This window comes from Falco punctatus (genome assembly GCF_963210335.1).
Source record: "Falco punctatus genome assembly, chromosome: 16".
NCBI classification, from domain to species: Eukaryota; Metazoa; Chordata; class Aves; order Falconiformes; family Falconidae; genus Falco; species Falco punctatus.
The window spans coordinates 224,305-248,578 of NC_137596.1; the positions used below are offsets into that span (position 1 = coordinate 224,305).

Sequence of the window (24,274 nt, forward strand, 5' to 3'; positions counted from 1 at the left end):
AGATCAAGTCCAATCATTAACCTAGTGCTGCCAAGTCCATCACTACACCATGTTGCTAAGCACCGCATCTACATGTTTTTTAAACACCTCCAAGGGTGTGAACTCCAGCACTTCCCTGGGCAGCCTAATGCAATGCTTAACTGTCCTTTCAGTGACAAAATTTTTCCTAATATCCAACTTAAACCTCCCTTGGTGCAACTTGAGGCTGCTTCCTCTTGTCCTGTCACTTGTTATCTGGGAGACTTGACCCCCACGTGCCTACAGCGTCCTGCCAGGTAGTTGTAGAGAGCGAGAATGTTCTCCCCAAGCTTCCTCCTCTCCACACTCAAACACCTCAGCTCCCTCAGCCACTCCTCAGTGGTGAGCATCTGCAGGTCCTGCTAACGACAGCTCAGGGATCATGGCTGGGTTGGGTTCATTGGGGCTGGGATCCAGTCCTCGGCACAAACACATCACCCAATCTTGTGTCTGCTGCGAGAGGGGCAGGGGCGAACTTCACCTTTCTGAAATGGGCATTGTGCTCTCCTTTCTAGTGTGTGGCTGCCCACAAGCGGCGCCTTGCCTCGTCATGCAAATCCGTGGCTCCATTGCCCCAAGTGGCAGCCTGCCAGCTGCACGCCAACACACAGCATCGTGCAGGAAAACCAAACGTACCAGGAGCTGCCAAAAAAGCACCCGGGCAGCACTGCCCTGCTGCTGCCTGGTCCCTGTGCCAGGGGCTTTTCCCTGCTGCAGCCCCTGCCCCGTGCCCGGGGGGCTGGGGGCTCGCAGGGCAGCCGGAGGGGTGGGAGAGTGGGTGGCCCGTCGGTGCTGCAGCCAAATACCTTCTGAGGCTGCCAAATTCCTCGGGCTTTCTGGCAGCAGCTGAAGGGGCCGTGGCAGGAGCGTGTCGGGAAGCTGGAGTAAACAAGGTCCCGGCCGGAGCCGCGCCGTTCCCAGGCTCCCCGGGAGGGCCGGGGGCAGCTACGCGCGGCGGCTGCGCTCGGGGCCCCCACACCGACAAAATCACTGCCGACACGGAGCCCCGGCCCCGGCTCTCCAGCTCCCAGGCCACCCACGCACCCCAAAACGTTGTGCAACGATGGGGGTTACGTCTGAAGGGGCTTTCCGCCAGCTCCTTCCTCACCCCGCTTCTTGGAACCCTCCCGCCTGGCCTCGGTGCGCCGAAGCCTCTTCCCCTCGCCCCCACCGTCCCCCGAATGGCTGCCGGCTGGGGTCTCTGCGGGCCAGGACACCCCCGGGCTGCCTGAGGTTGGGGGTCTCACCGCCTGGCCCTCTCCCCATCCCTGCCCGGCAGGGCCAAGCTGCCCCCGGTGCCCCGGTCCCATCCCCGCCGCTCACCTCCGCTCCGCCGGCCCCGCAGCAGTCCCGGGCTCCGCCTCCGCCGCGGCTGGCCCCGCCCCCGCGGGGACCGATCCTGAAGGACCGTCAGGAGCCGCAGCCACTCCTTTGACAATACTCTTTATTCGATTAAAGACTGGGTATTCTCTGTGTACACTGGAATGTGCTCTACTCCCTAGGCCAGTATCGTACAGGGTTACAAAAAGGGGGGACCTCGGCTCGGTTTAAGTATTACCCTCCAACAGACTTAAAGGGGGAGTGTGTGGGAAAGCTCCTTGGGTGCTTGAACTAACCTCGACTCCATTTTAAAAAAAATCAGACAGACAAGCAACTCTCCAACATGACCAAGTTAATGGGATCCATCACCTACTTTGCTACGTACGGACCAGGATCTGCTCTCCCCACTCCTCCCTGGCCAGGGATCAGGGTTGATTTCCTCTTGAGTGCTGCTGGCAGAGGAGAGGCCACAAACTTCTTTGGCAGAGCACCCCACGGGAGCAGAATACAACTTGCTTTTCAGGGATTTGCTTTCCATCTACATGCTCAGGACCTACGGCCGCAGCTGGCGTGGCCCCCCTGCAGCCCTTGCTGGTGGCCAGCCAGGTTGTCAGTGACAGGCTCCAATTCAAGCAGGTGAGATGAGTTTCGAGGCGAGCACAGGTCTGAGAGATGAGGCAAATAATGCTGGTAGGGGAACAGGCAGAACAATGTCACTGGGAGGGCAGACACCATGCTGGAGTACTGCTCCCACTGGGATCAGCCCCCACATTCTCTGGAAACCAGCATCACCTTCTCCTCCATCTGCAAGCGCTGAGAAAAAACACGAGTTTGGGACAGGTCCTGGCACACAGGCTGAGTCACCTGGTCTCCGTGGCTCCTTGCACTGAGGCAGGCCAAGCCTTCAACTTCCCAAGACACCAAAAGGGCCCCAGGAAGGACACACAGCTGGTTCCAACTTAATTAAGCTGCCTCCAAAGCCCGGCTCAAGAGTAGCTGCGGCAGACAACGAGCCAGTGCACAGGACAGTGCCTTCTGGACACTTCCCCCTGCAGCAGGAACTAAAGCATCCGGAGCTGCAGCCTGCGCTACCTCAGAGCCCTCCCTGAGGCAGAGAAGCAAGTCCAGGGGTAGGGCTGTCACTGAACAGCAGGGCTGGGGAGAGAGCAGTAACCGCATGGAGCAAAAGGATCCAAGCCCCAAATGCCCCCTTCCCCATCCCACAAACCCCCATCTTTGAAACTGAGGCCAACTCGCTCTGCTTCTACCAGACAGAAGGGTCCAGAGAAGTGAGGTGCCCCCACACACATTATCTTGATGCCTGCTTTCATCAATGGGAACTAGAGTTGAAGGCCGAGATGAAATTTAAATGGCAGCACCAACAACGGAACAGTGTGTGACGCTTCAGGAGGGAAGAGAACGATGTCTGGTAGGCTCTGGAACTGAGCTCGGGTCGCCATCAGGGGAGAAGGGGACATGACAAAGCCAGGTTCTCTGTGGAGATCTTGCTTTTCTGCCGGCTGGTAGAAATCTGCCAAAGAAATTTGTAGCCTTTCCCCCCATAAGCATGTCAATTCCCTGCCAAAAATGTCTGTGACCCAGGAATGCTGCAGATGGCAGACAGAGCCATGTGTCTTAGCAGAGAGGGGCTGCGGCGTTCCCAACATTCAGAATAAACTTCGGCCTCTTTTTTTATTTTTAATTTAAAAATTTCTTCCATTGCGATTCCCCATAGCCGGCATTACAGGATTTCGTACTTGTCCACCAGGAAGGTGGTTTCAGTAGAAAACCTTACAGGGCTGTTCCCATCTACCTGGGTCACTTTGGTAACCTGTGGAGACAACAGGCAGAGTTAGGTCGGCATCGGATGCTACACCCCACCGCCACTATAGAGCACTCTCTGACACTGGGCTGCTCACAAGGACAGAATGAAGCTAGCGCTTTTGAGCCGCGAGTCGGCCCTGAAAGAAAGATCTTTGCTCTCAGGAAACCTGAAAACAGGGGAATGATTTTCTGCAGTTAACTGCGCCTCTGTTGAAAGCGACCTGCAAGGAGTTAAGCAGCAGTCACCAGCAGCAGTTCAGCAGGGACAGACAGTCACATGCCAAGACATGTTTTGGCTCAGAAGGCCAATGGATTCTCTAACAAAGTCTGAGAGGAATTAATGATTTGTCAGAGGCATGAAGGCTCAACTGAAACTGCAGGCAAGCTCAGGAAAGCTGAAGCTGCCAGCACTGCCACTCCTGAATCCAGCTAACACAGAGGCAACTTAATGCCGATGCCCAAGCCTTTGCTAAGCAGGACAGCAGGGCCCACCCACCACAGTGTGGCCATCTTTAGCCAGCAGAAGACAAGAGGCAGCTTAAAACAGGCAAGAGTGACATCAAACCTGCAGAGCACCAGCAGCAACCATACCTGTATGTTGCAATAGCTCTTTTTGGAGATGAAGGAGACTTGCACTGGGAAGAAGTCACTTGGCTGCCCTGCTATGCTGAATTCCAGGCTGCCACTCTTGTTTTTGGCATCGATCACTGGCAGGCACCACTCGAGGAGATTCCGCCGGCTATCGTGGCGATACTCACCATCAATTTCCCCAATCACTGGGGCGCCGACACCAGACCTAGAGCAGGCAATGAGAAGTTACCATGGTTGACCTGCACAGAGCTAAGGAAACACTGTTCAAGCCTGTCGGCTTGGCCAGACCTGTGAACTGGAGAAGGGAAGGAGGCCATGGGATCCAGGGTGGCACTTGTTAGCACTGCCCAGACAAGGAGTGTCACTTACGGCAAGGGGATGGTGATAATCACATCGTTCAGCTCTAGGCTCTCCTCTTGCAACTCGTATTCAATGTTAACATCACAACTGTTCCCGCTTTCTGATGGCCAGCAGTTAACTGAGGGCACAGAAACAGTACGCTGAACGATGCAGGCCTTCTACATGGCACAGGCTTTCAAAAGACAATGTGCTTTGAAAAGCACAACCAAGTCACCCCCAAGAAATTCTGACTTAAGAAAAACTTTCTGTTCTCTTCAAAAGCGTTACAAAAAATGTGTGCACTGCCAAGAACAGGTACTATCCAATGGAAGATGCACGATACCCCCAACATCTCACCACATGCCAGCTAGCCCCACTGCCACAAGACAGGCCTATAAGCCAGCAGCCCACAGATGAACATCAGCCTTTTTTGCCCAAGCCCCCAGATACAAGCTTGCACTCACTTGTCAATGGAATGAAGGACTCTTCTGTGGTCTGCAACCTCCACTTCAGCACACCCACATCACTGTTAATAGGGAATGACTTCTCTGGGTTCTTCAAACCAATCTGTGATTCTGCAGTGAAGAGCTTCTTGTCCACGTTCGGGTGAGTCTGAAAGGGGAGCACATGCCCAGTCTGTAACTACCAGCCCAAGGAGGGAACCACAGATAGGCAACATGGGTTCTAGTGAGACAGACCTACACATCCCAGAGTATTTTCCTTAACAAAACACACATCTGTTTTCATCCTGGCTCAGAAGTCCGACTGGAGCCTGTCTACTTATCAGCCTGGGCTTCCTCCCAGACAACGCTGATCCGCTAAGAATCCACACCGCTGCCACTGTTCTGTGCCACTGCGCCAGAGACAATGTGTGTCCTGGGCTGACACCTACAGAACAACTTTAAAAGCTCTTCAAATCTCAAAGACCATCCTGAAGACCCACAACAAACACTGCTCTCGAACGCTGCTGGTACGAACACCCCGAAACCACAAAAACACTACCTCCCTCAGCAACCTTAACACATACATACGTTGTCAGCCCAATTCAGTTTAAATACTCCCTCTTCACAACAGCAAGCATAAGCAGCTTTTTAGAAGCAGATTTTCATGAGTCAGCATTCAAGTTGCACTAGAAAGACAGGAGCCAGTGCTAGGTTTGATCTTATCTTCCACCTGAAGCTGCACACGTGGGAGCATTATTAGGAACTTGCTCATGAGATACACTGATAAGGAGCTTACTACTATCAAAGCAGACCTGCAGCCAGCTACAGATAGGCAAGCACTTGGTGAGGAGGAGGGCGCAAGGCAGTATACCTCCAGGGATCAGTAAGTTCACACAGAGAGGGAGAAAAAGAGGACATATCTCTCAAGAACGTCCTGAGCCACTATTACTGACTGCAATCAAGGGCTCCAGCAATTGCCTCTAATCCAGCACTGACAGAACACAAGTGATCCCAAGAAGAAACACCTTTCTAGGTAATAAATTAATTCCTTGTCGGCACAGTAAGTTTATTCGAACACTCCCACCCTACAACTGAAGCTTGCACCACATAAATAAGTGCAATGCAACACACCAGGCTGCTGCAAAGTCCAAATGAGATCAGACTGCACTGCTGGGTAGACAAGGCTCTGAGGGCAGACAAGCAAGTGCATGAGAGTGCATTTCTCAAGTGAACTTCAATCTTTTGAGCATGAGCTGGCACTACATTTATGCTGCGGTAATGGCTGCAGCAACTACTTCCATTTTCAACCCATCTGCTTGAACGAGAACATAGGACAGTAACATGCTCAAGTGCTTCCAATATTTTGCCCTGGAGAGCAGTCAAAGCACATTCAACAGCACGGGACACCAAACAGGCTTTACCTGCAGCTGCACTCCCCTCTTGTCTTCATTTTCTACATGCAGGCGAATCCTTGCAAACTTTTCATCAGAAACGTGCAGCATGATCATGCCATGCAGCTCCATGTTCTGCAACCCTCCGTCACGGCCGCAGGTCAAGGAAATTTTCTCCTCTATTTTCATGTGCACACTAGACAGAAAAAAAAGCAGGTCTCAACTCCAATGCTTGGCATCTGATAGGCAAGACGAGAGATCAATGCTCAGCAGCTACAGGCTACATGTAATGAGCTGATGCTCCCAAGCACATGATGGCCCCAAATGGCACAGCAGGGACATCACAGCGGATGCTAACACTGTTCTGACATGCTAACTTTAGGGCAGGAGGCTCCACAGATAGGAGCTGCAACGCAAGAAAGCCCACATAAGCAGCACCTCAACATGCTGTTCACTCAAAACCCCTCTGGTACAGCAGCATGGCTTGTAGCACTAAAAGGTTGTGAATTGCCATGTGCAAAATGAACCACGAACACTTCCATCCTAAGCTGCAGTAAGGCAGGAACTCTTGCCTGGGGAACAGCAAAAATGGCAGCTATTTTAAGGGAAAAGCAGCAGAGGGAAATTCCCAACCTCAGCTAAACAATGGACATATATCCCATTTTAGTCATGGCAACTCCTAATCAAACTAGCTATCTATTTTTTTGCTGCTGCCCTTTCCAGGATTTTGCCCACTGTCTTTTAAAAGTAACAGGCCAAGTGAGCACACATGACTGGAGGTGCAGGAAAAAGCCTGTCCTGAAGACAAAAAAGGGTGCTAGCTCATGAAGTAACATGTGCACCACAGAGCACGCTGCAAGAAAACCACTTTGAAAATGAAATGAAAATACCTACCTCTCCATGTTAACAGGAGGAGCAAGAACTTTGGCTGCTTCCGTAGTGCGCTTGCCTACAGAAGTCATAATATTTTCTCCTTCCAGCTTCAGCTTGTCCACAAAGTTGTCCACCTCCTTCCCCTTAGCACCAAGTTTCAAGGCTTTACTGGGACCTGAAGGCCTAAACAAAAGGCGTAAGAAGCTCCAAGTCATGTCATGGCAACACATTCCTCCTTCCTCAGTTACCTTCGCATGTTGTGACCTGACTATCCCAACAACACAGCACTCACGTCTGCAGCCTTTTCTGGGGGAGAACGTGCATGAAACTGATGATCTTACATGTAGGGTGCTACATTATTACTTCTATCTGGATTCTGTTCCGTGTATTACCAGTAGCTGGGACCTCTTTTTCCTCACACAAAGTAAGAAGTCCATTGCTCATCAGAGACTCCAGACTAGGGGATGCTACTGTGGCACACAGCACAGATGCTCCTCAGTGATCAAGAATATGCAACATATATAGGGCCTGCAAGCAGCTACATTACAGGCTTGGAGGTCAACACACACACAGTGGCAAAGCCAAGGGGAGGCTTTACAAAGGTGTGACGATCTTGACCTGTACAGTAACCAAACAGGAGGGCTATGCAGACAAAAAACCTGTGTTAGGGAGCCTTTATTGGGCACGTGGTTTCAGCCGCTGCTGGCTCCAAGGCATGTTTGCTAGCTGCTGTACATCTACCTGGCAGGCGCTGGTGCCACTTTGGGCTTCTCCGTTTCAATGATGGTCTCTGTGATCATTGCTGCTGTTGTGCCTCCAGACATGGCCGAGCTACCAAAGCCACCGAAGCCCGGTGCCTTTTTGCCCTGTCTCTCTGCGTCCCTCCGGGCTTGTTGCAATTCCTTTGCTTTACGGCGCATCTCAGCTTTTGCTTCGCGTTCCTGAGTCTGAAGCAAAAGACAAGAGGTTGCTAGAGCTCTGCAATCTCAACCCTTCTCTGCACAGGAACCAAGTGTGTTTTGCCCATAAACCCTTTATGACAAAAAAAAGAAACAAGAGATGGGCATCTTGTTTACAGAAAAGCTAAATTGTTTTATGACCCCTATCAAAGTGGAATAACACTTTTGTATAAATAAAAACCCCTGTATTTTCCAGACAGGGTACCTCATACCAGGCGTGCAGTTATTCCCACTCACCTCTCTGACTGCTCGAAACACCTTTTCTTCATGGGAGTCCATCTCAGTGAAGGTCCGAATTTGTGCCAGATTTACGTTCTCACGGTAGCCCAAAGCAACAATCTCATCAAAGGCAAAAATCAGGTCAAAGCAGTGTTCGGAGATCTCATTCTCCTCCAGAGCTCGACAATATTCAGGGATCTAGTTAGGGGAAAGCATTTTGAAGAAGTATTTGTAGACAATACTGTGCAAACACTCTCTTTCTACTGCCCCCAGACTGCATAGCCGCACTAGACCCTCCACAAGACCAGTGCACTGGTAAGGTGCTCACTGTAACTTTACAATGTTGATAAATAACAAGTGGAAGTTTTGCCATTACTAGTCCTTCTACACTATAACACTTACACAACCTCTTAGCTTAACTGTAACACTAAGTCAGAGGAACCTAAACACATGCTGGGGCCAGCCCATTTCCTGAAGATCCTTTGGTTGCATGAGGACAGCTGCATAAACTCACTGCTCAGAAATCCACATAATGTAGTGCTGTACATGCTGTAAGTTCACAATTATTTTTAGAAGGCTGTTACCTTAAGAATACGGAGAATATTTAATGCCTTATGTTTATGGCCATCCCGTTGGTTTCACCAGCTGAACTGCAACCGAGGATTTTTTTAGGTGGAGTTAAAAAATACCACCAAAACTTCAAAGCTTATGTTCAGGTCAGGAAGGGGCTCTGGAAAATCGAGTTGCCAGGTGGACTTTAAAAACAGCTCACCAACAGGTTCCCTTACAAGGGCACTGTTTCAGGCCACATGTGCACAAACCCTGTGTTAAGTGACAGATTCTTACCACTCTAGAGAAGAGACGGAGTGTTTCTAGGTCTTCCAGGATGTTGCTGTTCTTGGTGGTGATCAGTACCATGTACAGCTTCTCCATTGGCTGATAAACATACCGCACACTCTCTGTTTCCACAAAGGTGTGCTGCTTCCCTGTATTCATCAGCTTTGGGAAAGCGGCCAGCAACCCCTCAATGCGGGTCCGAGTCATCTCCACAAACTGCCGGGAGACTATGGCCTTCCCCGCCTTTGTGCAGACAGCTGCTGCCAACAGCACCTGTGGAGAAGGCAAGCACCGGTTAGACGAGCCTCCCACACCACACAGCCTCAGCGAGCCTGGTGCAACACAACTTGCTCAAAGAAACAATCGCTTCTGACTACATTTCACCTTCACATGTACCGCACAGTCAGCTGAGTTTCCTTAAACACGATTTAAAGCCTTTTTCTGCAACCAGCACCAGGAACTGAACCATGCCAAGATCTTGCAGAGCCACCTCTGTTTTTCACTCTCTCTCTTCCAGTCTGCTTTCTGCTCCTATGTTATCCAGACTCTCAGTGCTCCCACTGGGCAGACGCAGCAAGCCAGCTTGCGCCTACACACACAGAGGTCTAACACCACCGCCACCAAATGCTCTAGGGGAGGCTCTAGGTTATTGAGTTTTCTGTCAGTCTGGTCCCAGCTTATAACAGAAGCATTGTAAAACGTAACATTTCTTGCCAATGCCACATTTACAGTGAAGCCAGGCTAATAAAACATGGGCAGCTGTATTAATCACAACCCACAGATGGCTCTCCTCAGCGTTTCAGAAATGTTATCACACCATCAACAAAAAGGTAGTGAGACAATTGCCAGCCTACATTTTCTCATTCTCTCAGACTACTGAGACTTCCTCCTCACATTTGTCCCTCATAGATCAGCTTTTAAATTAACTTAGTCAGGATAAGGCTGTTTCTGCAGTAAAGATCCTTTAAATCCCCAACCTCTGTTATTAACAGGCAAGTACCAGAAACTCTCAAGCACAGACCGATCTCAAGTCCCACCTCAGTGCCAGGCCCTTTCTGGACTGCCCTGGGGCCCAGCAGCTTGACAACACAGGGAGAAGCACACCCCAGAGTACTTACAGGTCAGAAATAAACTTCCTCTCTGTAAGTGCTCCCCAAAGGCACTCAGACCACGGCGCAAGAGAACCAGACGGCACCCAGGATCCCGTGAGCACACGGCTCAGCGAGGCCCGCCGGTCTCCGCTGACCGGGATCGCGGTCCAGCAGCGCTAGGAGCGGGCAGCAAGGGGCAGGACGAGCTCGCAGAAAGGAACAGCTCGCAGCGCTACACTCCGCACCAGCAAGGGAGCAGCCGGGCATCGCCCGCACCCGGCTGCACCCAGCACCCGAGGGGACAGCCCCGCTGCCCCGAACAATATTTTAAAAAAGCGCAACGCCGCCTGCCTAAGGCCGCGGGCACCAGCCCCTCCACCGAGTGGGCCCCGCGGCTCGGCCAGCGGCCCTCCGCCGCTCTGCTCCTCCGGATCACCCCGGCGGTGGGCGGAGACGGCGGCCTGAGCCTCCGCCGCCCCCCAGGCGCTGCCGGCCCCGCGAGCGGCAGCAGGACCTGCCCCAGACCCTACTCAGCTCCGCCAGGCCACTGGGCTCCGGCGCCGGCCTGCGCCCGGGCCTAGCCTCGCAGCGGGCCCCAGGCCCCGCCCGGAGCCTCCCCCAGCCCCGCGGTGCCCCGCGGCGGCTAGCGGCCGGCGACGAGCGGCCGGTGACGAGCGGCCGGCGGCGGGCGGGGTCTCACCATGGCGGCGGTGCTGGGCTCCGCGCTCGCTCCCTCCGCGCTCCGCGTCTCCTCGGGCGGCCCCACAAGATGGCGGCGCCGAGCCACGTCCCCAGCCGGAAGCGCCGTCACGCGCGGGGCGTGGCGGGGCGTGGCGTGGCGTGGCGGCCCCCCAGGCGGCCCGCCGGGCGGTGACTGCCATCTGTCCCGCCAGGGGGCGCCGCGGCGGCCGCGCCGCTCTAGCCCGCGGCGGGCGAGTCGCCATGGCAACGGCGGCAGGGCGGCATGGCGGAGCGACGGGCGCTGGAGGTGAGCGGGCCGCGCTGTGCCGTGCCGTGTCGAGCCGTGCCGTGCCGCCGCCTTACCGCGCCCCTCTGCCTAGACCCGCATGGTGGAGAACCAGCTGTACGACGAGAGCCTGGAGCTGCCGGAGGCCGAGGAGGCGGGCGGCGCAGCGGTGCGGCCGGCCGGGGCTCGCTCGCCACGGGCAGGGGGTACAGGCCGCCCCCGGGACTGCCGCCGGCCCGGCCCACCCGGAGCAGGCAGCGGCGCGGCCGATGGCGGCAGTGACGAGGAGGGCAGCGGCGGCAAGGTAGGCGCTGGGCCGGCGGCGGGGGGGGCGGCCGGCGGGACGGCCTGGTGAGGTCCCGTCCCTGTCACTTAGGAGGAGGCGGCGGCCCGCTCGGCGCCCCCCGCTGCCCCCAGCGAGGGCGAGGAGGAGGAGGACGACGACGACGACTCGGCCTCGGAGGAGGAGGATTCCTCTGAGACAGACTCAGAGGATGACGCGGAGGATCGCGGGGCTGTGGTGGAGGGGTGAGTGGCGCGGCCGGCCGCACCAGAGGGGCCCTTGCGGCCCCACCGGCACCTTCGTGACCCTGCCGAGGGGAGCACGGCCCTGGGCACGGGGGTGGCCGGCTCATTCCTCCTCCTCGTACCCGGGCAGCTCAAGAGAAAGGCGTTCCTGTGCTTGAGGAACTGCAGCCGCTGACAGCAGCTCCTTGGACAGTCCCTGTGCCCGGCTGTGCTGTGCCAAGGAGGGGCACAGCTGGGAGTGACTGAGGGGGTCAGCCAGCCTCCTACCTGTCTTCAGCCCTGGCTGGCGGTGGACACATGAGAGACAAGGAGGGAACACCTCAAGCACATTATTGCTCTCCTAATTGTCCTCCTCCTTTGTCTTCAACTCTGAAGCCATTACTAACCCCCCCCTAGTCGCTGTCCTAATGCCTACCTTTGTGCCAAGCACCTATCCACCTTTTGACATACAAGTCTTTATGATCACAAGCAACTGCCCGTCACTCAAGTGCTTTTTTTTAGCTGGGAGGCCTGAGGCAAAGCACGGCCCAATTATGTTTTTCCTGTCTTTGTAAGTCTTTGTAAGAGACAGCTTATTACCTGGTGTTTCAGCTCTCTTCACAATTGTCTTGCACAGCTGGGTCCCTGTTCTTGCTTGTATAGAACCTACCATGCATTAATCTGTGCCTGCATTTCTCATCCTTTCATTAGTGACTTGAGTCTTGGTGATTATGACTACCTGCCGGTATCTTCTGAAATCAAAGAACTCTTTGAGTACATCAAGAGGTGAGTGGAAGGGGTTTTATCTGGCTCTTGGCTCTCCTTTGTGTCAATTATTGTGGCAAGTTTTGTGGGACAGTCCGTAGCCACCCATGCTATGCTGGTGTTTTTTTGCAGGTATACTCCCAAAACAATAGAGATTGAGCACAAACTGCAGCCTTTTATTCCAGACTTTATTCCTGCGGTTGGAGACATTGATGCATTCCTGAAGGTAAAGTTGCTTCAAGTTCCTCTGTATATCCTGGCTGTACAGCCCAGAAGTGGCTGGCCTCTCCCCACAGCAGTGTGTACCTTTGCCCTGTGCTGTTGGAGACAGCGTTCTAGAGACCTGGGGAAACTGGACTCAGTGGTTCAGTCACCTCTCAAACAGCACATATGTAATTTGGGGTGAGGGTTGTGTTTTCCCATGTCTGACACCCCGTGCTTTTCAGGTAGCACTGTGCTACACAACTCCTAATCAAGAGAGCATGCCTACTGAATCCTTTTAGGGTCTGATTTTTAAACCATAGGGAGGCTGTGTAAAAATAGCCCCAACTTCCCCCACTCTGGACTCCTGTAGAAAACAGGGTCTCTGCTTATCTGCAGGTTCCTCGTCCTGATGGCAAGCCTGATAACCTTGGCCTGCTGGTCCTGGACGAGCCATCGACCAAGCAGTCAGATCCCACTGTGCTCTCCCTTTGGCTGACAGAGAACTCCAGGCAGCACAACATCACAGTGAGTCAGAGAGGGGGAGGTCGTGCTTGCTGCTTAATGGCTATGGCAAAACCACATTTCATTCTTACTTTTGTCTCTGTGACTACAGTGTTGCAGCACAGACGGTAACTTAGCTTTAAAAGCAGAAAAAAACTAACCTTTTCCTTTAACCCATAGCTTTAAACTGCAATGGATCTAAGCTTCACTTCAGGCAAGCCTTGGTACAGTTTCCTTCAGGTGAAACTTTGTTTCCTTTTGGTTGTCAACACCTGGTTTTCCTGGATGTTTTGTTTGGCAGCTGCTTTTCTGTCTGCAGAAATCAGTTGGTATAGTACAACTAGGAAAGAGAAAAGGCACGGTAAATCAGAGCATAAGTAGGGTTCACAAGAGCCCCAAAACACCATGAAATCTTCCAGGTTCATATTTTTGTTTTTAGCAGCAGATAAAAGTAAGGAGTTTGGAGAATGCAGAGAACAACTCCAAAGCCATTGACAACTGGATTGAAAGTATCAGTGAACTGCACCGCTGCAAACCTCCTGCCACTGTGCATTACACCAGGTGAACCATTACATCAACTCTCCCTCACACACACTCGTACAGCTTAAGCTTAGGTCAGCGGGAGGCTGGTAGCAAAGTTTAGGAGCGCTGAGTAAAACTATCAAAATATCTCCGAGAGGGAGAAGACATGCTAATTGTCAGGCCATCCTACCATGCATGTGTGCAGGATGTTTCCCTCTGCACTTCCCTTTCCCTACGTAACTTGAATTAGTTTAACAGCTAGCACACGGAACTTGCAACATAAAAGTGCCTGCATTGACCTTCAGCAGACACGCACATCTCATTTTCAGCTGTTCAGAATGGAAGCTGTCCCGTTTACAGCAGTCTGGCAGTAAGGAAGCCATTCCAGTTATGTGTGGTCCTGAAGGTTGTCTTCTTTCTCCCCTGGCAGGCCAATGCCCGACATCGAGACCTTGATGCAGGAGTGGTCACCAGAATTTGAGGAGCTCTTGGGAAAGGTACGTTGTCCAAGCGATGGGTGGTTAGCTCAGCACGTGATGTTAGAAACCATCTTCTGTGAAAGCTGGGTGCCTGCTCCATTCTGAGCTCTTTGCCTGAAGCCTGGCCCATTCAGGTTTGTTCCTGCTTGCCATTTCTCCTTGCCAGAACACCGGGGAGCAGCCTAATGCCTGAATTCCTGGCTGCTATCCAGGTGGCCTCTGCACTTGGCCTGAGACCAGGGTATGCTGTCAGGCTCTGCCCATACAGGAGCAGAGCTGACAGCCTCGTCTCTTCCAGGTGGGCCTCCCGACTGCAGAGATGAACTGTGACCTGACCGAATACATCGACATGATATGTGGTAAGCTGGGGAGACTGCACTGAGCACACAGATGGGCTGCTGGCCTGGTACTGCTTCGCTTAAAGCAAAAGACCTGTAGATGCAGGCTCAGCCCTGAGCAGTCATGATCATTCTCTGCTGCCTTCAGTACAAAGCGGACTACTTATACTGCAGACATCTGCAGCGTTTGATGAAAGGCCCAAGTAATAGCGGGCAGTGGGAAGCTCAGGCTTTACTTACTCTGTGCAGGGCGGTGCAGCCAGGATGCTCTCACACACTTCTGCTTTTACTTGTAGCCATTCTGGACATCCCTGTGTACAAGAGTCGGATCCAGCCTCTGCACATCCTCTTCTCCCTCTACTCGGAGTTCAAGAACTCACAGGTATGCAGCTCCAGACAGGCACCACTCTACCAGCTGGAAGCATTGCAAAGCTTCACTCCTTACCTTTGGCCTTGCTACGCTGTGGGTGTTCATAAAGGGCTGGTAGACCGTGGTAAAGGAATCCAAAGAAAGTTTTCTAAGCTTCTCATTTCCCTAGTACCTCAGCATTGCACAAGAAGCCTCCAATGTGCCACAGGGCTGAGGATGCTGCATTAACAGTCCAGCATAAGCCTGGAATGCTTTTCCCACCAAAGTCAAGGCAACTGCTGAATGTATGGCTCATACAGAGCACTTGCATTTTCAGATGCATGTGTGCAGCATGATTAATGAGACTTGAATCTGCACTAACACATTCTTTCCCCTGCAGCATTTCAAGCCCCTGGCTGATGGGAAGAAGGACAGGAGCCCACCATCCAACGCACCTTCACAAGTGGCAGGTGCGGAAGTGTTAAGCTTTACTTGAAGCTTCACATTAAACATTCATCTCCTGGATCAACATCTGCTGCTAGACATGAAGACTTGACCAAAGCAGCCTATGAAGCAGCGTGCAGCACTTTGGAAGCCACCCTGGTTTTGCAGATGCTGCTGAACTGTTCTGCATTCATAGAGTAGAACTTTACTCATCGCATTTATTGTAGAAGCAGCCTAATTGCTCCATCTCAGCAGTAAACTGGCTCTTCCCCATGACAGGCTCCCTGTGCCATAGATGCTGCAGAGCAGAAGCTCCTCAAGTGCACACTAGAAGTACCAGAGCAGGTGGGAATAAATTCCATGCTCAGACACAATGCTTGGATCTGCCCAGTGTGTTCTAAGGTCTGATCTGGGGATGAACCTCCACCGCCCTGTATTATTGAGCCTCTTTTTCTATTCTCAAGCCCCTTAACTGCTGCCAAGGAGAAATAACCAGCGCAACACCACACAGATGCTTGAGAGTGTATTGCTGTTGGGATGACTCTCTCCAGCCCCTACCATGCTGCCTGCCTGTCCATCTGCCACAGCTCTAGCAGGGGCAGAGAGGACCACACAGCAAACAGGCTGTGAACCTGCTGAAACAAGGCTGGTGCTCGGCCTTACTCCGGGAGGAATTGCAGCACTAGCAGCTTAGCAGAGCCTTGGCTATAAACAGCTTTAATGCATTTTGATTGTAGTAGTTTATTAACAAAGTACACAGGCTACATAAATCGTGCCTTGGCTGACAGGCACAGCTACTGAGACCAGCAGCACATAGCTTAACGTATAGCTGGGGGTTGGTCAGCACCTGCCATCCAACATGGCCTACCCAGCACCCTGGGCTGCACTTCTCCAGAGGCTGGTACATACCTGGTGCTGGGCAGCCCTGGCTCATGGGCACCACGTGGCGTCTCACAGCCAGATCTCTTCACTGCTCATGCTGGGCATTTTGTAGACGCGCCCGGATGTCGGGAGCTGGACAAAACCTGCAGGACAAAGACAGCTTGTTGCAGTTGCTTTCTGGGGTGGCTGTGGAGGCCAGTATCCCTGCAGCATGGCTTACAGGGCTGCTCACCTGCCCACGTGCCCTCACTGAGCTTGCTGAGAACTAAGGAGTGCTCCAGCCCTGGCAGTGTGCTCTCCTCTGCGCTGGCACTAGCTCTTACATCCTTGGGAGAAGCTGTGGTGGCAGAAAGGGGTGAGAGCTGGGACACCTGGCCCTCACCCAGCCAGGATCCATGACCCCGTGTTCTCCTTCTCCTCTGCACTGGCACCTTGGGGTCTTACCTCTGGCCTCCTGCATCAGGTCGACGAGGTGCAGGTTGGGTGGCAGGGATTGAGTCTGGCGAGGCAGGCGCGTGCCCCAGGGCTGCACATGCTCGGAGCTGTGGGAGCACTGGCTGAGCGGGCTGCTCCCTCCTGCCTGACCCTTACCTGGCACTGGCTTGGGCCGGCAGCATGCCAGGTAGGCAGCGCAGGAACCCAGGCTGAGCAAGGTGCCCAGGGCCAGGGCTGCTCCAACAACAACGCCCAGGAGGGGCAGCTTCACACGGGCATCCAGCAGCCCTGTATGGACAGCATGGCCCCCTCAGCGTCCCTCCGTATGGCTGCTGCTCTGCACCTGTCCCCACCAACACCTACCTGGGGGCAGGAGGGAGGCAGTGGCAACACCCACACTGTTGGCAGCGCTGAGAGAGAAGTTGCCAGCTGCACTGCTGAGGTGGATGCGGAGCGAGTGGTTGGATAGGCCTGGGTAATGTATGGCACCCAAGAGGAGGAACTCTGAGGTGTTGGCCATCACGTGCCCGTCCTGGTCCACCCAGGTGACGCTGGCAGGTGGGTTGGCTTGCACCAGCGCAAAGAGCACCAGGAGAATCCCAGTGCCATCGACCTGGTAGTGGGCATCTGCCCGCAGGATCTCTGGCTTATCTGGGCAACAAACACAGACAGTGAGATGGGCAGCAGGGATGGGGACAGGGACAGCTGGGGACAGGGGCAGCACAGCCAGGAGCCTGGCGTGCTCACCAGCCATATTTGCACAGGACTGATGAGACGCTGCATCGCTACGGCTGTGAGGGACACAGGTCATTGTCCTGCTCTGGTCAGGCACAGCTGCACATGCCCTCCCGGTGCCTCCGGCCAGAGCAGGACCAGTGCTGTGGACCTTACACTGCACGTCGAGGAGGACCGAGGAGTTGTAGGTCTTGCCGGAGACCGGGTCTGTCAGGGAGCAGCTGAGCTCACGGTCGGCGCGCCGGGCGGTGAGGGTGAGGGTGCTGGCAGCACCCGTGGCCGAGCAGTTTGCTTCGTGCTTCTGGCCGTTGAGGTACCACACCAGCGCGGTGCCGGGGACCGGCCGGGGGGTCCGGCAGGTGAAGACACGGCTCTCCTCCTCCCTCAGCGTGCACACCGCCAGCGGCCGCCCGTCGATGGTGGGGCCTAGCTCCCCCAGCCCTGCCGGAGAGCCCGCAGCGCATCACAGCCGCGGCAGGGTCCCGCTGCCGGAGCCATGCGCTGGACCCCGCCGCAGCCTCACCTGCCGAGCAGAGCACCCGGAGGCTGAGCAGCAGCAGCAGCGGGCAAGGGGCAGCTCGCGGGCAGCCCCGGGGACGCCTCATGTCGTGCCGGCGCTGGGAGAGAAACAGCTGGGACAGGGGCACGCGGGGCCATCCCCGCGCCGGGCCCCCGGCACCCCGGCTCACGGCTGGGGCCGCAGGATGCGGCCAGCCCGCATCTTACCTGGAGCATCGCCGCCGCCGCTTCCAGCCCGGCCCGCAGTGCGGCTCTGCCGCCCGCAGGGCTGTGCACGCGGCGCAGGGGCGGTCCCGGCACGGCTGCGAGCGACCCCCCCACCGGGTCGGTCCTGCCGCCCCCGGGGCCCCAGGCACGGCCCAGCAGCGTGCAAGAGCGGCCAGAGACCCTCTGGCCGGGGCAGGAGCTAGAACCCCCCCCCCCCGTGCTCCCCCATCATGCCTCTTGCGCAGGACCCCACGCAGCCCACCTTTACACCCACGGGGCCGCCCGTCTCCGCGGGGCTGTGCACACGCGGGAGTTGCACCACAATTGCCCACAACACTGCGAGCAAAGCCCAAGTGCCAGGGACACGGGGAAGTTTATTTGGGGCTGAGACAGAGCAAGGGGCTTTTGTCCTTCCCGTCTCCCGGGAGGAGGCGGAATGGGATGTCCAGCACCTGAGACGGGCCTCCTGGATGGGCCCGCCTGAGCCGCACATTGCCTCTCCCATTTCACTCGCTGCCGGTGCCACCAGGGTTGCGCAGCCGCCCCAGCATCTCGCAGAGCATCTGGTTGCAGAGCGCCGAGTAGGGGTTCAGGAGCACCAGCTGCCGCCGGGCAAAGGTGCTGCCCAGCCGCGCTGCCCGCTCGAAGTCCTGCCGGGCGTCCTCGTCCTGAGCGTGCAGCTGGCGGATCAGGCCACGCTGCACGAAGCTCTGGCAGGCGGCACGGCCGCGGCCCCGGCTCAGGCGGATGGCTGTATCCAGGTCCCGCAGGGCGCCTGGCCAGGGGAGAGGGGCATTGGGGTGGGCTGGGCGTACCCGGGGGCCACCTGCCACCCGGCCGCACCAGCGCTGCTCACCTGCCACGTCCCCCCGCAGCCGCAGGGCCTGCGCCCGGTTGTTGTAGCCTGAGGCACGCTCTGGCAGCAGGTGGATAGCCTCGTTGAACCTCTCCAGGGCCATGCTCACGTCCCCCGACTCGGCAGCAGAAACCCCCTGCAGCTCCAGGTCCCGGACCTGCTCCAGCAGTTCCTGCGCAAAGCCTTCCCCTGGGGCGGCACACCAGGGCCCCCTCAGCTGGGGAAGTGGCTGGTACGGGGGTGCCCCAGGGAGCAGTCCCACCATCCACCGCACAGCCGCTGTGCTGGGGTGGGAATGGACACAGGGCAGGGCACCAAGGCCCGGACTCCTGTCCGCCTGCATGCCCTCCTTCCACCTCCGCACGGGGACCCCGCTGCCGACTGCAAGAACACAACACCGAGAACCCAACACAGTGTCACCTCACCTTCGTCCTGGGCATCTTCCTCCTCCTCCTCATCCAGCCCAGGGATATCCCCAAAAGGGGTGCTGGGGTTAAAGATGGTATGCAGGACGGCCCTGTCGTTCGCCGTGGCCATGGTGCCCTCCGCGCTGAGTGCTGAGAGCCCTCGTGGGTTAATGTTCACACTGCTGGCACCATTTGTCCTATCCCAGCCTCTGAGGCCCCGAAGCCCAGCTGGGAGCCCCACAGCTTCCCAAGGTGACCTATGCCCAGCAGCAGCGGCTGGCTGGAGCCTGGCACCTCCCCACTGAAACCCCGCTGCAGTGTGGGGCAGGCAAAGTGGCCCTGGACACCCCCAGCGCTCCCACCCATGGCTGCCGGCCAGCGGCTTCCGTCCCTCCGCAAGCTGCCAAAAGTGGTGACATGGTGGAAGCAGCTCCTCCACCCTCATGAAGAAATCAAGAGCAACCCTGTGCAGCAATAAACTTGACATGTTTATTAATTAAACTATCACTTAAATAAAAAAAAGTGCATAGAAAATAAACATGTTTAAAAACTCCTTTTTTTTTTTACAACTATGTACACTTTTTTTATTTTTACATTCAGTCTTTTGCAGAGCTTTCAGCATTTTTTTAAACTAGTAAAGTATTTCCTTCTTCCCTGTGACAGGGAGTTAACACTGATGTACTTTAGACAGGTTTCCTCTTTTTTTTTTTTTTTTTTTTTTTAAAACAAAACAAAACAAAACCACCAGAAGCTTGGAAGAACACAAGAAAAAAAAAAAAAAAAGAAAAAAAAAAAGAGAGATTTGTTATACATGATAAGTTGTCAAGAAATGTATTTCTAGAACATAACCTTGCTTTTGCAGAGCTTTTTTTTTGTCTTTTTTTTTTTTTTTCCTGAAACAATTATTCACCTACCTGTATTTACTAAAGAGACTGTTAAGCTCAATAAAAGAAACACCACAAGTATAGTTCTCGGTTGATAGACAAAGCTACTGTACCTCGTTAAAAAGATACCAGGAAAGCACAGAGCACATTTTTTTTTTCCCCCCTATATGCAGGTGGTACCCCAACATTCATAACCAAAACAAGGAAGAAAAGGAAGAAACCAAGTTGTACAAGTACTGACTGGTAACAAGAAGGGCCAGGAAAGGCTGAGCCGCCCGCTCCCGGCTCCCCAGCCGCCCTCGCCTTAGCAGCTGTGGCCAGGCAGGGACGCACGGCACACCTTTCCTGGCCTCATTAGCAACTGTAACACAATCCTTATCTATAGTGTTAAGAGAAGTAAAAGCCATGGACCGATACTGAACTAGGCTTCATTACACGGTGCATTACTATATTAGTTCCTATATATATCGTATTTATAGTTATAAAAAAAAAAAACTTGAGAGTGTAGAGAGTGGACCAGTAGTATGAGTTTGAATGGCATGATTCCGCACGAAGACTCTCGCTGAAGAACCTGGTATTGCTTTGAAATGAAAGAAAACCAGAAAGAAAAGATACCCAGCCCTTTGCAATGACCCGCTTTTCCTTAAAAAAACCAAACAAAACCCATGTTGGTTTGTACAAAGAAAAATAAAACCATAAACGCACTAAGTTTTTTTTTTTTTTTTTCCTTAGTATTTTCAGATTCCGTGATCTGTGTCAGTCCTTATAAAATATACATTCATCCATGGGGGGGGGGAAAGCTGCGCTGCACTCACCGCCAGCCCGGGGAGGCCAGGGCCAAGGGGCAGGCGGGCAGGCAGATGGCAGCGAGCCCAGGCGCTCGCTGCTGCAGCCACTCATCCCGAGCCCGCCGCAAGGCACCGCACAGCTTCCCAGGGGTACAGTTAGTTTCACTGGCCACAGCGGCTGCTGCCGAGGCAGCCGCGACGGGTATAGCAGCAAAGCAGACAGCAGCCAGACCCGCGGGCTCAACCGCTCCTTGCGGGAGGAGAGATGCCTGGCGCCTGCTTCCTGGGGGGGGTCCTGTGGCACACCGCTCCCCCTGACCCACTTCCCCGCTTCTCCCTACGCTTCGGGGTGGCTTTGGGCAGTGCTTCCCAGATGGAGCCTCATCCCGCAGCCACGCAGATGGAACTGATTCGCTTGCTGGGGAAGATGCTCCTTCTGTGTCACTGGCACACAGCAGCAGCGTGGGTGAGAAAACACGGTGGAGCTGGGCTACTCTGGTCGACTGATGGGGCTTCACCAAGGCAAGGGCTGTCCCCCAGCACTGCCATCAGAAACGGGAAAGGAAAAGGACTGAGAGCAGCTGCACCCGGGGACGCGGGGCCAGGAGCCCCCGGGCACAGGCTCTTTGGCCTCCTCAAGGTATGTGCGTTCCCAAACTGTCAGTGCATCAAATCATCTCAGTAACAAATGCAGCGTCAATTTGACTTTTCTTGCAACAGTTATCACCAAATAATCATCACACAGTGCAATAACAAAAGGAAACTGGCAGTAGGTGACTCTGAGCGAGTGCCATTTTCCATTCTCAGGTCAGAGGATGGGGCCTCAGGGCCCAAAGGGTGCGGGTTCAGGCTGCCCTGCTGGGAGCACTGGGGGAGTCAGCAGGCTCTCTTCTCTCTCCCTTCCCTTTCCCACCGACTGCCGATGCTTTTTCAGGGCAGCCCACCAGCCTGCCACCTCCCAGAATGGCTGCCAACACACCTGCAGGGACAACTCAGAACAGTGAGGGCACTTCCTGCTTACTCTTCACAGAAAAACCCATCTGCCCTCAAGAGAGGGGCTGCAGGATGAGGCACCTGTCCCAGAGCAGCCTCCTAGCAAGAGAGGTATTGAGAGCCAGGTCTCCCTCTCTCATTTTACCTTGCTTTTCCTTCTCAAATACACGCAGGATGCTGGCACAGGCAGGGCAGCATCACGCCTCCTGCCTCGGGGCACAGACAGTTGTTCAGACAGAGTCAAACTCCTCCTAAGCTGGGCAAGCCTCCCTCCTGCTCCCATCTCAACGGGTACATAAAATTTAAGGTCCAGCCAAACCTCCTGGAAACAGTTACTGAAGTCAAAAAGGCAGAACAAGAGTAAAAATTAAAAATAAAGTGTACCCCCCCCCCCCGCCTCTGGAGAGAGGATCAGACTGTGTCCAACCAGGTATTTCCTATAACCGTCCTATGAAAATAAAAAAAAAAATCATTAAAAAGAGATTCTCTTAAATTAGGATAATACCACTGTTTAAAAAGCCTCGTCATAAGTGCTTTCCCCTATGAAGTGCTTCTCATAGAAAAATATACAAAATATATTTACATTTATAAAACCTTAAATACTAAACTGTAAACAGAACAGAGCAAAATCCAATGTCGTCCTTTGTTAGCCTTGGGGCTTTTGACTTCTTTCTCTGTGGTTCTGATTTGGAGGCATGAAGCAGACCCAAATGGGAGGAGGATTTACATGACTAATTGGGACGACAGTGTCTTTGGATTCACTTGAAACAAGCTTGGTGCCTCCGCTGCAGCAACTTCAACCGTGCCCATTGCTAATGTATTTCCTATGCGCTTCTGGATGCTGCACGATGCAGATGAGGCTGGTTAATGTTTGGCCTTGTTTTTGCAGGGAACTCACGTGCTGTTTCAGTGCCTCTTCCCGTACCTTCCAGGGAAGACAGTATGACTACACCCAAAGATGAACCACACCTGCTCGCAGGATCACACCCTTCTCCCCCAACCTGGCCCTCTGATGCCATGGCAAGGCTGAGCAGAACAGACACTGTGGGAGACTCCATGCAAGTCCTGCCTAGCTCCTGCTCTGCAGCGCTACACAGCCAACCCTGGAGCCGGATCTCACTCCCCATCTCACCTTGGAGACAATGGTCCCTCAGACCAGCTCCACAGTGGCAGAGAGGCTGCCAGCCAGAAGCACCTTGTGCCCACAAGGGCTGGCACAAGCTCCCTCTCTGCTAAAGAATGCCATGAATTCCCCTTCCCTCAGATGGGGATTTTGGAGTGAAGTGCTAGCCAAACCCTCCTCAGTCTAGTTGCGGGCTGCTCTGTTCCGCTCTCCCCGGATCGGCCTTCCTCGACGGAACCAGACAAGCCGCACCCATGCAATGCACCAGGCTGCCCACGCCACGCCGGCCCGTACACAAATAGTGTTTTGCAGATGCAGAGCACAAAGAACCACAGACACCTGCGCAGTCCTGGGGGCAGCTGGTTGGCGGGGCGCAGTCTCTCCCCCTAGGAGACAAGCTCATTCAAACGCTGTGCTACTGAACTCGGGACACAGTCCTCGAAGGCAGTGGCAAGCTCCATGTTCAGCACTGAACCAAGAGACGGAGAGGGATGGAGGGACAGGATCCGTGATCACTCCCCCACGCTTGGGCCTAGGCTGACCTCCCCTCCCCTCTCCCACTCATTAGCCCCACACTGAGAAACAAATACCAGGGGCAGGGGGAAATGACAATAGCAAAAACATAATCACGCTGAGGATCTTCTCCAGTTGCCCATGTCTTTCACGAGGGTAAGTGTGCACATATGAGACATGAAGATGTGGACTCTGACAGAGAAACGCAGCCACCAGTCAGGTCGCTGAGCCCAGCTGATCTTCAATCCTGCCTCTGCCCCCCCCGGTCTGGTCCAAAGGGCTGGGGCGGGAGTAACTTGAAGCTTTGGTTTGCCCCAGGCCCTTCAGGGCTCACTTGCAGCTGATGGAAGTCCTAGTTTAAAAACTTCCTGCACTTCTTGGCGCCGCAGTTACAGGGCAGTTTGTTGCTGGCGTCTTCAATGGGGAACTTGTAGTCGTAGGTGAGCTCTTCCCCTCGGTAGATTTTGCGCATGGCAAAGATGACAATGTGTTTCTGGCCATCGATGTTGATGACTCGGGAGTAGCAGTTAGGCTCGCAGGAGTGATTGATGAAGCGGGCTGCGTTCCCATGCATGGTGGCATCCACCACTTCAGAGTCGTCAACGCGGAACATGTAGCAACCGATGCCCTAACGTTAGGAGGGGAGAAAGAGGGTTAGCTCAGGACAGTGAAGACTGAGCCACCCTAGGAGAAACCTAGCTCACTACAGCAACCAGAAGTCAAGCCATTAAGAGCATCTGCAACCTCTCTTCCCTTGTCTTCATAAGCTCACATTGGAATCATTTCATCCCTGCACCCACTGGATCTGCAATGATCCAAGAAGGGACTGAGACCCTTCCCAGGCTGCAGGAGAACAGCAGCAGGGCCTCCAGAGCTCCAGCAAGGGAAATACCCTAAAGAGTCTCTAATCCCCATCTGCGTTTGCCACATCACAATTTTCACACAAGCCTG

At 54.3% G+C, this 24,274-nt stretch overlaps 5 protein-coding genes across 11 annotated transcripts in view; 1 reads left to right on the top strand and 4 right to left on the bottom strand.

Moving 5' to 3' along the window:
- Nucleotides 1-3,004: 3,004 nt before the first annotated feature.
- Nucleotides 3,005-10,729, bottom strand: ARCN1 (archain 1). Its single transcript, XM_080366918.1, has 10 exons — nt 10,606-10,729; nt 8,824-9,087; nt 7,996-8,175; nt 7,541-7,746; nt 6,821-6,982; nt 5,957-6,122; nt 4,557-4,704; nt 4,123-4,231; nt 3,754-3,958; nt 3,005-3,169 (listed from the first exon to the last, which is right to left on the bottom strand). The coding sequence occupies exons 1-10, from the start codon at nt 10,606-10,608 to the stop codon at nt 3,080-3,082; spliced, it is 1,533 nt and encodes a 510-aa protein (XP_080223044.1). The 5' UTR covers nt 10,609-10,729; the 3' UTR covers nt 3,005-3,079.
- A 45-nt stretch (nt 10,730-10,774) lies between these two features.
- Nucleotides 10,775-15,355, top strand: IFT46 (intraflagellar transport 46). Of its 4 annotated transcripts, none has more exons than XM_080366941.1 (11): nt 10,775-10,893; nt 10,967-11,176; nt 11,249-11,400; nt 12,091-12,165; nt 12,277-12,370; nt 12,745-12,873; nt 13,289-13,410; nt 13,802-13,868; nt 14,149-14,209; nt 14,485-14,570; nt 14,728-14,787. In XM_080366941.1, exons 1-11 carry the CDS (start codon nt 10,870-10,872, stop codon nt 14,770-14,772), a joined length of 1,065 nt encoding a protein of 354 aa, XP_080223067.1. In that variant the 5' UTR covers nt 10,775-10,869; the 3' UTR covers nt 14,773-14,787. The 4 variants fall into 4 exon arrangements, with proteins under 4 accessions (XP_080223067.1, XP_080223065.1, XP_080223066.1 ...); XM_080366939.1 differs by lacking the exon at nt 14,728-14,787 and adding an exon at nt 14,938-15,355 and having other exon boundaries at nt 10,779-10,893; XM_080366940.1 differs by lacking the exon at nt 14,728-14,787 and adding an exon at nt 14,938-15,355 and having other exon boundaries at nt 10,779-10,893; nt 13,292-13,410.
- Nucleotides 15,356-15,825: 470 nt separating this feature from the next.
- Nucleotides 15,826-18,129, bottom strand: TMEM25 (transmembrane protein 25). The gene is made up of 6 exons (XM_080366932.1): nt 17,557-18,129; nt 17,190-17,474; nt 16,662-16,949; nt 16,308-16,586; nt 16,096-16,200; nt 15,826-16,006 (listed from the first exon to the last, which is right to left on the bottom strand). The coding sequence occupies exons 1-6, from the start codon at nt 17,636-17,638 to the stop codon at nt 15,933-15,935; spliced, it is 1,113 nt and encodes a 370-aa protein (XP_080223058.1). The 5' UTR covers nt 17,639-18,129; the 3' UTR covers nt 15,826-15,932.
- A 52-nt stretch (nt 18,130-18,181) lies between these two features.
- Nucleotides 18,182-19,509, bottom strand: TTC36 (tetratricopeptide repeat domain 36; the record flags this gene model as incomplete). Of its 2 annotated transcripts, XM_080366948.1 has the most annotated exons (3): nt 18,182-18,534; nt 18,616-18,804; nt 19,041-19,509. In XM_080366948.1, the coding sequence occupies 3 exons, from the start codon at nt 19,507-19,509 to the stop codon at nt 18,266-18,268; spliced, it is 927 nt and encodes a 308-aa protein (XP_080223074.1). In that variant the 3' UTR covers nt 18,182-18,265. The 2 variants fall into 2 exon arrangements, with proteins under 2 accessions (XP_080223074.1, XP_080223073.1); XM_080366947.1 differs by having other exon boundaries at nt 18,183-18,804.
- KMT2A (lysine methyltransferase 2A) overlaps nt 19,490-24,274 on the bottom strand; it is a 51,228-nt gene continuing 46,443 nt past the window's right edge. For all 3 annotated transcript variants that reach the window (XM_080366884.1, XM_080366883.1, XM_080366882.1), the window contains one exon: nt 19,490-23,951. In XM_080366884.1, the coding sequence (XP_080223010.1) occupies nt 23,676-23,951 (276 nt within the window). In that variant the 3' untranslated portion in view covers nt 19,490-23,675. The remainder of the gene's footprint in view (nt 23,952-24,274) is intronic.

Bases quoted from the DNA above. Each gene is read 5' to 3' on its own strand.
- ARCN1 (XM_080366918.1), bottom strand. The intron at 8,176-8,823 runs GTAAGAATCTGT...TCCCCTAACTAG, and splicing joins TCCGTCTCTTCTCTAGAGTG to ATCCCTGAATATTGTCGAGC. The intron at 3,170-3,753 runs GTATGGTTGCTG...TTGTCTCCACAG, and splicing joins AGAGCTATTGCAACATACAG to GTTACCAAAGTGACCCAGGT.
- IFT46 (XM_080366939.1), top strand. From the start codon at position 10,870: ATGGCGGAGCGACGGGCGCTGGAG. The intron at 12,874-13,288 runs GTGAGTCAGAGA...TTTTGTTTTTAG, and splicing joins CCAGGCAGCACAACATCACA to CAGCAGATAAAAGTAAGGAG. The intron at 14,571-14,937 runs GTATGCAGCTCC...TTTCCCCTGCAG, and splicing joins CGGAGTTCAAGAACTCACAG to CATTTCAAGCCCCTGGCTGA.
- TMEM25 (XM_080366932.1), bottom strand. From the start codon at position 17,638: ATGAGGCGTCCCCGGGGCTGCCCGCGAGCTGCCCCTTGCCCGCTGCTG. The intron at 16,950-17,189 runs GTAAGGTCCACA...TTTGTTGCCCAG, and splicing joins GGTCCTCCTCGACGTGCAGT to ATAAGCCAGAGATCCTGCGG. The intron at 16,007-16,095 runs GTGAGCAGCCCT...TTTGTCCTGCAG, and splicing joins CAGTGAGGGCACGTGGGCAG to GTTTTGTCCAGCTCCCGACA.